This window comes from Vipera ursinii (genome assembly GCF_947247035.1).
Source record: "Vipera ursinii genome assembly, chromosome: Z".
Taxonomy (NCBI): Eukaryota; Metazoa; Chordata; class Lepidosauria; order Squamata; family Viperidae; genus Vipera; species Vipera ursinii.
In genome coordinates this window covers 111,106,574-111,119,020 of record NC_139517.1, presented here as the reverse complement: position 1 = coordinate 111,119,020, position 12,447 = coordinate 111,106,574, and the positions used below count along the sequence as shown (strand labels likewise).

The window sequence follows — 12,447 nt, the reverse complement described above, 5'->3', positions numbered from 1 at the left end:
TGGATAAGATTGGACTAGATGTTGATAGTTATTTTAGCCCCATAGTAGCAGTAGCAGTAGCAGTAGCAGGTACAGAAGTAAGCAGAGGATATATAAAACAACATGGGTGACAGAAAGGGATTTTGGTGAGAACTGTTCAAACAGTTTTGGTTGCAAGAAGTCCTGGAATGTTTCCAGATCTTTAGTGCAAATGATTAACCTGAGATAAATCACACAACTGTGATTTTTTTTTTGCATAAAGCAAATTCTTGGATAAAAATGATCAATCACAAAATACAGATTTACAGAAACTGTGAATTTTTACAAAGCTTGGCCGTCAAAAAAGTTAGTGTAAAGCTGACTGAAAAACCTGTGCATAAAACATAAAATACTGCAAGAAATACATCTGTGCACAGTCAGATTCAAATTCAAACAAAATGAAATCCATCTAAAGCAATTAATAGTATTAAACAGAATGACCACAGATTACTCACTTGATCTCTTCCTGATTTATGTGATGTCATATGGCGTTCAAGTTGTGTTCTATATGCAAATGTGTAACTGCATAAGGAACAACTAAAGTTATCTTCATTTTTTTCATGGCGATATTTTATGTGTTCTTTCAGAGAGGTAAAGCGTTTATACCCTCTATCACAGTAAGGGCATGTGAGTAGCTGCGAAAATGCATCTGGTGTGCCTGAATAAGAATAACAAAGTATGATTTTGTTGGTCATTATTAAAGTCACTTTATTTCAAAATTGGCTTTTTATTTTCATCAGTTCACCTCTAGTCAGTTTATAAAGAACCAAATGGTGGTAAAACATATCTATCCATTCTGCATAAACATATTTAAGTCTCCTGTCATTTAATTCAGTTTAAAAGCATAAAACAATCTTTTGCAAATCAAATAGCAAGATTACTGATAGTTGATGTCTGTAAGAGTGATAACAGCTGAATAACTACCTGTTCCTGATCAACTTCCTATACCACTTTCTACTTTGTATTTCTTCTTTAACAGCTGAGCAGATTGATTTGAACTACTGTCAAACTTCCAAGCTGTTGTGAAAAAACCACAAGAACACCTTATTGAAGAGCTGTGGTGGCGCAGTATTTAGAAAGCAGTATTGCAGGCTAATTCTGCCAACTGCCAGCAGCTTGATTCTCACCAGTTCAAGTTTGACTCAACCTTCCATCCTTCCAAGGTCAGTAAAATGAGGATCCAGATTGTTGGGGGCAATATGCTGAATCTGTAAACCACTTAGACTGGATTGTAAAGCACTATGAAGGGTTATATAAGTTTAAGTGCTATTGCTATTATCACCAATGGTCAAAATTTACTTAACATGTTACTTGTCAAGATATACTTGGGGCAAAACTCTTGCCTGATAGATCCTGGTGACAAATCCACTTTGGTTCCTGTTCCAATGCCTGGATTGGCAGATGTTTTTCTAATAAGGTGTTTAAATGTGAGGGCAACAAAACTAAAGAACCAAATCACATACAGCTCCATTTTATAGTGATTCAGAATCAAAGCTATGGAGCCAGGAGAGTTACATTGTGGGGCAAGCAAATGTCATGCCTATATAATTTTCTTCTGACTCAAGAACAGATAATAGTATTTAATTCAATAGTGGGAAAAGACACCAGGTTAAGAAAAATACTAAGAAATTTTTTCTTTTGAAAAGTTTATATACATAAGTAGCTTTCAGGTAATTTACTACAGGTAGTTCTTATTTAATGGCCACTTTTTTAAGTGACTGTTTGAAGTTACAACGCTGAATGAGTGGCATTTATGACTGGCTTTTGAAGTTCAACTCCTATGGTCATGAGATTGTGATCCAGATGTCTGGCAACTGACTCATACTTATGATGGTTGCTGCGCCCCACTCACATAATTGCCAGTCAGTGGGAACTGCCAGGGAAGGTTACAAGTGATGTGATAAGTTGCTTGCATACTTCCCTAACCCTGCCCTGATGTACTTGTGAAGTGCCTTGAGGGTCACCCATGCATCCTCCCCTGACAATAGCCACTTACCTCTTGGCCTGCTTGCAAACTGCCTGGGACCTAACAACCTGTTGTTAAGCCTGGGACTTAACAACAACATTTCTCGTTCTAATGATGGCAATGGACTTTATTGTTGCTAAGCACTGTGGTCAAGATTTGCTTTGCGATCATATTACTTAGCAATATTGCAGTCCCAATTACCAACTATCTGTGTTGCTCTTTTAAATATTTTTATGTAACATTACTTTCATAATAACTTATGACAATTATTATTTCATTATGACATTCATATAAGTGCTGAATTTTTAGTGAAATGTACTACTGCAAATCATTAATTTAAATAATGTCCAAAATATAGTAGATACAGCATTTGATAAGGACTATGCCTATAATCTTATAGGAAAGAGCCAAAATATTTGATATTGAAATGCCTAATATCCTCTCTCCTTGAAGTAACCAAGGGAAATAGGTGACTAATTTTCACCAGAATATTGACATTGATGGACATAGTATTTGCAAAGCTAATTTCCCAAATTAAAATATCTATCAAATATGCAATTTATTATTTGATGGAGTGTAAAGCAGTTTCATTGGAGAAAATCAGTTAAGCAGTTAATGCAAGCAAAGAGCTAAGCACTGAAGTGAGAATGCTAATTCATGGTGGGCTTAGAGAAAAAAATCTGAAAAGTTGTGATTATTGTTTTTCTATATTATACTTAATTTAACCTAAAGAATATTAAACAAGAAGAAAATGGGACTAGAATGGGCAGGAATAGAGTATTATAATAAAAGTGGTGAGAATTTTGTCATTTCTTCTTCTGTCAAACTTGATTCTTGCTTGTCAGAAAAGATCTTTTTCTTTTCCAGATGCTTACTGGATCATTTCCATCTGATTTTACTTTATCCAATTTTCACTAATTGAATTCTTCATCAGTTCTTTCACCAATGTTTTTTGTTTAAGGAAAATTTTAAGTCCTCTGTGGATTATGTGACTCCAATATTTTAGGCATGGGTAAAGTATGTTTTCCCCCCAAAGCTAGCTGCTTTTTTGCTTTTCTGGAATGAGCACTGTAATAGAAACAGTATATATTTAAAATGTGTGTGTGTGTGTGTGTGAGTGGCACAGAGAGAGAGAGAGAGAGAGAGAGAGAGAGAGAGAGACAGAGACAGAGACAGATTAGATTTGTGTCTGTGTATATTCACTTATTTTCCCAAACTTCTTTTCTGTACAGTGTCAATTGTTGCTTGTTAGATATTATAGAGAGGCAATGCACCCACAGATGGTTTTATATAGTTTTAGATCACTGTTTTTCAAACTTGGTAACTTTAAAATGTGTGGCATGCTGGCTGGGAATTCTGGGGGTTGAGGCACACACATTTTAAAATTGCTTGGTTTGAAAAACACTGCTTTAGATGCAACTTATTCAGCGCTTGCTTCTAATCACACCAGTTTAGAAATTACAGACTTACTTCTAATTATAAAAGTTACATAAAGCCAAACAGTGCTTACCATTTTCATCCTGGCCACTAGCCTCAGGTGTACCTTGCTGTTGATCCTCCTCAGGTGCTTCAGGGTAAATAATTGCTGTATCTTCTTGTTGCAGAAATTCTTCAACATTCGGGTCATGATTTTGTTCATTTTCTGCATCAGAATCACATTCATCTTTTACTAGAAATGAGGATTAATAATATTCTTTTATTATTTATATTATGTCTTTATAAACCTGAGTACTCAAGTTGGCTAATAAAAATTAAGGTAAAGAAACAACAAAATAGTATTTAACATTAAGCAAGGGTGGCTGTGAGTTCTGTGTCAAAAAAGTCAAGATAGTGGCCACAATAATGCAATCAAAATGCTATTCCTTATACCTAACACATATTAAGAAGGGGAAGGGCTTCACTTGCATGGTTGTGGCTGCCATCTTGACTTTTTACCTCCACTGTGGATACCGATAGTAAATATGATAGCTTTTACCAACCTCAGACAAGTTTGATAAGTGTAAACGGATTCTGGTAATCAGTGTTAGAAGTTCAGTATTTTACCAAGGTTTATTTTAACATGCTATAATCGAATGTACAGGTCATTTCTGTACAATCTCCATCATATGCTCTACTTACATCATCTTAATTTTTACCTTGACATTTGAAATTTGTTAAGAACTACAGATACAATAATATATGTAGAGCTTCTTCCTCTCCTTCCAAAAAACCTTTTATTTTTGGACAAACGTAATTCTTTTATCCTCAATATTCTATATTTTGCAATTATTCCATAGTATTTAATAGCTCAAACGGTAGTTAAGTGAAATTCCAGATGAAAAGAGGGGAAAAGTCTGAGTTTAAATTCTTATTTTAGCTTTATAAACAAGACCATGGCAAAAAAATAAATAAATAGAAAAACACAAAATGATTCAGTAGCATAAATTCAGGAAAAAAAAGAGAGGGGAGATTGAAGGAAGATCTTAGTTAATGCTTAAAACTAAAATTGGTCCCAAACACAAGTAGGCAGGGAAAAGGTGCTGTATCAATTATGTATAAAAAGTATTCATACTTTCATAAAAATGTTTCACGACCAGTTTGCCTTACTCTGAGTAAGGCTTTATTTGATAACATTTATTATCGTTCACCAAATTTAATTAGCTATGTCAAAGTTTTACCGCATTTTCCAGGAATGTGATTTGGTTTTTTTGGTCAAAGTAGCACTGGGATGTAATACATCGCTAAGGATGTGATAAAAAAATGAAAATTGGTGAAAAATTATTTTACGCTGTTCCAAAGAGTAAGATTTGTCTTCAAAGTTTAAACAATATTCAATATTCATTTTATTTTGTAAAAAAGGTTATAAGGTCCATTTGGAACTCTGAGCAATAAAGATGAGGCTGGAGGCCAGAAATATTTCAAAGAATTATATATATGTATCTAATCGAGTGAAGCATCATCAGTATCAGAGGGGGTTTCCACAGGAACAATGTACTGTCTTTCCTCCTGCAATCCTTCCTGGATCCCTTGCTTGGTAGAATCGCAAAATACGGTCAATCTTTTAAATTTGTCACCTGAGAGTTTTTTTTACATCCTCCAAGATGTAATCTATATTTTAATATAGATGTAGTCTATACTGACTTAAATATATTTTGTTGTCCTATAACTTTTCAATGCTATTTCTATTTACAGTTTTATTGCCATATATTTTAAAAGGAGAAAGTTTGAAAGTTTCCAAAATAAATTTGTTGGATTTGTTTCCTTATTTTTAGAAATGGCTATTGCAAATGTAAAATTAATCTTAGCAGCTGAAAAATGTACATTTATTTACACATTTTTTGTATGGTCCTTATTTTTCATTCTTCAGCCTTGTTCATTGAACTTTTAAATATACATCTACGGCTGTGACAGTAACACGAGGTTTCAAGATGCATAGAAATTCTAAGTGATCACATGGATCAAAGACACATGTCACTTATTCCAGAGCTATGTTATGCTGCCAGTATAAAATCTTATACTGTACAAAATAATATTTTTTTCATATGATTAAAATATGAATTGCAATATTTAAATATCAGTCATATCAATGACTTTTAAGCACATGGCTGAAGATAAATCTAAAACAAAAAAGGGTAACTGTTACCTTTGCTGTGACTCATCATGATCTTGTATTATAATCTTACAACAGAACCCAAATAAATTCTTTATCCACTGTTCAGCTAAGAATAACAGCTAAGAAACTGCAGAGGCACTGCAGTCAGAGGCAGGAATTTTGCATAATTTATTAGTAACACTTTTAAATTGCACTATTGGGAGCCTAATCTGATCATTTTCAGTAACCATATATCCATAGTTTAAAGCATTAAGTGCATTGCAAGTAGAAAGGTGCCAGACAGAAAAAAGGATTAGAAGGTGAACATATAGTAGTAGAAAAGAAGTTATTTTCTTTTCAGGTTCTACTAACCTGAAGAATATTTTAAACACTAGAAAGAAAATTAATTACAATACCTGGACATCCAGATTCATCTATTTGGGCTTCAGGCCCCAGGATTTCCTTTGCTTCTTTATTACCTGCAACATAATAGGATACAAATGAAGACCAATCTTTTACTTAGCTTATCTACTTGAAATAATCTGAGTCACACTAATCAACATTCATATTACTGTAATATAATATTGTTGCTTTTAATTTAATTTCTACAGCCACACTGTAGAAAAATGATACATATATATCATGTGTGACAGGGGTCTCCAAACTTTTTGGATTGGTGGCCCGGTGGGAGAGGAAGGGGCAAGCGCCTTATGCATGCATGCGCAAAAGTGAATGTGGCCACATGTGCGCACGCACGTACAAACAGGCTGCGAGCTTGTGCACCACGCAAGGGGGCTGCGAGCATGCATGTGTGGCTCTCAGTGACCGCAGTGTCTGTGAGAGATTTGTGGCACCATCACCATCATGCTTGCGAGGTGATGCTGTGGTTCACGCTGTGTCCTGCAGCAATGCCATCCCAGCGCAAGTATTGTGCTGCCACCCCTGCATGAGGTTTGTGCCACCACCTCTGTGCAAGGATTGCGTTGCAGCCCACAGTGATGCTGCCCCAGTGCAGGGATCACATTGCGGCCTGTAGCAATGCCACCCTGGTGTGAGGATTGCACTGCCGCCTGCAGCAGTGCTGCCCTGGTGCGATGATCACGCCACAGCTCACAGCACTGATCGTGCCACAGCCCACAGCAATGCTGCCCCGGCACATGGTTTGCACCGCTACCCCGTGCAAGGATTGCACCATGGCCCACCTGCTGCTTGCGGTGGTGCTGCTGCCTGCACAAGGTTTGTGGCAATGCCACCACCTCCGTGTGGCTCACTGCTGCCAACCTGCCGCTTGTAGCAATGCGCAATATTCATGGCAATGCCACTGCCCGCACAATACTAGTGGCGCTCCCACTTCCTGCACACTTGCGGCAACAATGGCCCATAGATTCAGGACCTGTGATGTATGATATGTATGTATCATTCATACACACACATACACACACACACACAAATTTTTTCTGTATATGTATAAATAGCACAAATATGAGAACATATTTTATGGAATTGCTAGAGAATGACACTGAAAAATCCCAGTCTTATGTAGCTTATCTATCTCACTTCAAGAGGGAATATCATGAGGAAGGCTTCTGATGAAAATCATAATAATTAGCTAAATTCACTTCCTTTCCTTTAACTATTCCAGTTTCTAGCTTTTAAGTCTCTTAGAAATCCAAGTGATTTGGCTTATAAATTGAATTCAATTATTTAAGTTCTGGTATTCTCTATTCTCTGACAGTACTAGTTGATTATCCCCCTACTGAACTCTGAAGAATCATGAAAGACATCTTCATATAATGCACTACATTTTGTCAATTTGTACATTAATTGATGTTAATGACTCCAGCTACACTATATTTATCCCCTTTGTAAATATATTATTGATAGCGAATTTAAAACTACATTGAAAATGATTCACATGTTCCATTTGCCTGGGAAAAGAAGAGTCTAAAAAATCCCTGGTATTGTAGATCTTGACCCTGGAATTGCTGCTAATATGACTTGGAAGGTTTCACATAAAAAATTCAAAGCTAACAAGGAAGCAATATGTAGAATAGAAGAAACAGAGGAGAAGATGTATACTGAGACAAAATGAGGGGAGTTCTCTCTGAGAAAGGTAGATAACATATTACGCATCCTTCTTTCTTTGGTGCTTGTTACTAATTTCCATTTGTAGTGTTTTACATTCTGCAAAATAAATCTTTCCCCCAATATAAAGATTTTCCTGAGATAATAAACAGATAGGGGAAAGTAGTGCTTACTTCTGAATAGCCACTAGTAGGATCTGGCTGAAGGGCACAATTTTCTTATTATTCCAGTATAGTTCCTACTGTGATTAAGAAAATATTATCTCAAAGAGATCTTTATCTTTGCAATTGGTGACTACTTGAAAGTCACCAATTTACTGGGAGTAAAAAACCTAAAACATTTGATTTAAAAAAATACCTAATTATAATAACCTTCAAGGCCAATTCTTCCCAAATGCACTATTTTTAATCTTCTCATGGGGCTTCTGTACTGCTGAAAGCTGAGTAGCAGATAGAAGGCAGATTACTGAAATTCTATGAATGAGGAGAATGCAGTGAGAAAAGTTCACAAGGGCTGCATTTTGCCATCTTTCCTGCCACTGAAGTATTAGTTGGAAAGGGAGGGACATTTGCATGTTCAGTGAGTTCTATATTTTCACTACTAATTACTGACATTATAGTATTTGTGAATATGTGTTGAGAAACAAATATCATTGAGCTAAATGATAAAAGATCCATAAAGAAAGCTTGTGCAATCAATATAAACTGAAAGATTAAATGATAATTATACCTTCCTAGGATATAAATACCTGCACTATACTATTTCTAAGTTTATGAAGAGATACATTTCTTGATTCCTACCTTCATCTTCCCAGCAACTGTTTGTACTTCCTTCTTTTTCATTATGTTCTGGTAATACTGCATGGTCTTTTGGCAAGTCATCATCTGGCACGCTATTATCACAATCTGTTCCATCTACTACACTTTCTTCTTCAACAATGTGCAATTTGTCTTCATCATCCGAATCTGAATTCGTTTCTACAACATTATTGTAATTGGTAACTGCAGAGATACAAGGAAAAAAGATCAATGCATCTACAGTTGTTCAGGAACGATTCATTGCTAACAAAAATACTGATAGTAAGGTACTACTGTACCGAATCCAGCCCTCATTTCTAAATACATAGAAACATACTATAATTCTCATCGAGGCAAGTAAATAAAGTATAATCTTCCTATAGGTGTAATGTACAGTAGTTCAACATCTTACAGGTCCAGTGAATAAATAAATAATTTTGTCATTTTGTCTATAGAAGAGAACATTCATTCAAACATAACTCCTTACCAGCTAATCTTCTTGGAGAAAATTTGGGAAAATTCTTATAATCTTATTTATAAGAATTAATTCTTATTAATGCTCCTTATAAGTTCATAACTTGCTACTTAAGTTCAGGAAATAGTACTTATTTAATCAACTAGAAAAACTAAAATACACTTAATTTTGTTTGCAAGTCTGGCAACATCATTACAGGGTTTATTTTGTTTATTTTTTTTAATGACTGTTTACTCAGTACATTCTGGGCAGTTTACCAAGCAGTTAAACATAAACATAGGCATCCTAGACTAAAAACGATACAGTAACAGAATAGAATAGTAACAGAAATACACCAGCTCCTCCACCCAAAGACTGGGATTTGACTGCATCACTAACCAAGGAAACTTCTACTTGGTAGCACTGATGATATTAGTTAGTTTGGTAATGAAATGTCTGCAAGAAAAGTACTAAGCTCAAAGACCACCAAGAAAAACACAGGTCAATCCTCACCTATAAATATTCTCTTCTATCAAAACGGTCACCTATTCATTCTCTAATATACTCTACTTTATGCTACAATCTCTCAGCAATGCTCCACCATACAGGGGTCCCTTAGTACTCAACTGCTTTGAAAAAATTGATACTCAATGCATTTTGATGTGAAAATTTTGTCCTGGTATTCATTATATGGTACTCAAAGCAAAAACTAAAATTTGTCATGTTGGTGACTACATTATTCCTTATGGGAAAATACTGTTTGGTACTCATCAGTTTTGGTACTCACTGTGCCTCTTGGAATCAATTAATGAGTACCAGGGTACCACTGTATTTTACATCCGCCAAACTGGTCGATGTCTACATAATAGCAAATACAAATATCAATTCTCAATTGGAAATAGTGAGTGATCTTTCAATTCCTGTGGATATTCTGCAATTGATTTCAAAGTATTCTTTAGAAAAGGAAGCAGAATTTCTAATTTCATTGGAAACAACTGAACTAGAATTATTACAATATTTAACATCATTTCTTATTGATTAAACAATAGCCAAATTTTATTATCACAGCATGTAATCTTACACATCTCTAAAAACACATGTATCAATCTGTAACTACTTCAGTGTTAATAATAAAGGTTGCCATCTGTCATCTTTCTTTTTATTATTCAGCTCCCTCTATTCCCCTTCTCAGCAACCATATACATATATATCATATTCCTTTCCTGCAATTATATCCAAACATCTGAAGAAGTGAATTCATGAAAACCTATGCAATATTAATCAGAATTTTAAATCACTTTGTTTTTACCCGCATGAAATACTCACATCACTACCAGACAGTGAAAACTTGAATCTCTCGGCCTCTTCCTCACTACAAACAGCCTCTTTCTCCTACTTACAAGTAAAGTTCTGAACAATTTAACATTGCAGGTTAAACCTGGTATCACAACTACTTTATTAAAACAAAGAAAAAATGTAAAGGTTTCCCTGTCCAGTCATATTCAATTCTAGGGCGCAGTGCTCATCTCTGTTTCTTAGCCAAGGGAGCCAGCACTGTACGAAGACATTTTCCGTGGACTTACAGCTAGCTTGGCTATATGCCAAAGGTGTGAAGAATGCTGTTACCTTACCACTGAAGTGGTACCTATTTATCTACTTGCATTTGGATGCTTTTGAACTGCTAGGTGGGCAGGAATGGGAGCTCACCCCATTGCATAGCACTTAGGTCTCGAACATGACAAGCTCAGAGTCTTTAGCTATTGAGCCATCACACACACACACACACACACACACCATAAAAAATACTGGCAAGATTTCCACTGTGGTATCAATGATATTCAAGGTGCTGGTGATGACCTATAAAGCCCTAAATGGCTTGGGTCCGGGATATCTGAGGGAACACCTGCTGCCGGCATCAAGCTCCCTTCGTCCTGTGCGCTCCCACAGGGAGGGTCTTCTCAGGGTACCGCTGGTAAAAGATTGCCGGTGGAAAACACCCAGGGGGAGGGCCTTCTCTGTGGGTGTGCCTGCCCTTTGGGACCAGCTGCCCGTAGAGCTTAGGACTGCCCCTGACCTTCGCTCATTCCGCTGGGACCTGAAGACTTGGCTCTTTGAGCTTTCTGGCCTGGACTGAGAGTATTAATTGGGGTTTTAATTGGATTTTAATTGGGGTTTTATATTTATTCAAGGTCTAAATGTAATCATTTTAACTGTTCTTAATTTTTGTAATTGTTGTATTGTTATTTTAAAAACCTTGTGAACCGCCCTGAGTCCTACGGGAAAAGGGCGGTATATAAGTCTAATAAAGATAAAGATAAAGACATACTGTAACTGTCACTAATATTTCCAGCTCTATTTGTCTTTACTATTGGCTATACAAATGTTGAATGTCTGGATGTGGAAATGAGTTGGATACAAACTGTAGAAGCTGAATTTTGAGAAGACAGAAAAAGTATGAATGGATGTTCTTATTAGTTCTTTGAAACTGCTGTTAAAACTATTTTGGAGAGCATATCATTAATCTCAAACTATAGTACATATGCTATTATCTCTTATCAGTTTTGACAATTTTGCTTATTGATCCCATACCTAGTGGGTTAGTCTGATATTTGTCTGTTTGGACTGTGTGAGGGCCACTTGTAAAGATACTAGAGGTAGAGAAATGCAAAATTCAATCTAAGGGTTAGCTAAGTGAAACTTAACAGGCACCAGTGGACTATTACTATCTAGCAACCATACAGTTATTAAACCTCAACTCTCAGGATCCCTCACCATTAGCCATGTTAGAAGTTGCAATTAGCAATATTGGAGCTACATGTATGGTACCTATCCTATATTCTATTTAATGTAGTAATCCTTCAATTAAACCCCTTGGGAAGTCCTGGGATTCCAGGAACCTCTTTTGATGCCAATTAACCTGTGGATTAAAATCTTTTAACATGCTTTGAGTCAACTAGCAACAGAAGTCCATTATGTATATATACAGTAAAAGGCCTTTTCTGTGGTGGACTTCAAAAGGAATATACTGTACTCTTTAAGGAATTTAGACAGGCAACTTCATAGCAATTTTTTCAATACTGGGTCAAAATACTGGATCAAAACATTTTTAATTGCCTGGTTTAAAGTATTGAAATTGGGTTGCTGTCTGCTGTTTTTAAAAATAGTTGCAGTAAGGCAGATAAGCTCCCCCCCTTCCTTAAGCATTCATCCATTCCATTCATCAACTGCACTCACATGTATTCAAGCCGGGTGTTCCAGCTGTCGGCTAATTAAGCCACACCCTGGTGTTTGCAAGCACCTGCTGAAATTCAGAGGTAGCCTCATTCCACCCATTCTTTAAGCTTATAAAGCAAAAGCTAAGTTAGAGGGAGAAAAGGGGTATGTGTAGTAGGAAAGGTAAAAGCAAGCAGCCTGCAGAGGAGGAGGTGGAAGCAACATCTGGCAGAGATTAAAAGTAGGCAAGTGGACTTTCACTCAACTGCCAGGACAACAATCTATGTTGACCAGCATATCCTGGTAGCAGTCCTATTTGGAGCTTTGCTTGGAGGAACAACCA

At 36.2% G+C, this 12,447-nt stretch overlaps 1 protein-coding gene across 2 annotated transcripts in view; it reads right to left on the bottom strand.

The window, feature by feature from the left end:
* ZEB1 (zinc finger E-box binding homeobox 1) overlaps positions 1-12,447 on the bottom strand; it is a gene marked incomplete at its 5' end in the record, with an annotated part of 99,544 nt that overhangs the window by 17,249 nt on the left and 69,848 nt on the right. For both annotated transcript variants that reach the window (XM_083376207.1, XM_083376208.1), the window contains 4 exons: positions 474-676; positions 3,495-3,653; positions 5,972-6,034; positions 8,441-8,641. In XM_083376207.1, the coding sequence (XP_083232333.1) occupies positions 474-676; positions 3,495-3,653; positions 5,972-6,034; positions 8,441-8,641 (626 nt within the window). The remainder of the gene's footprint in view (positions 1-473; positions 677-3,494; positions 3,654-5,971; positions 6,035-8,440; positions 8,642-12,447) is intronic.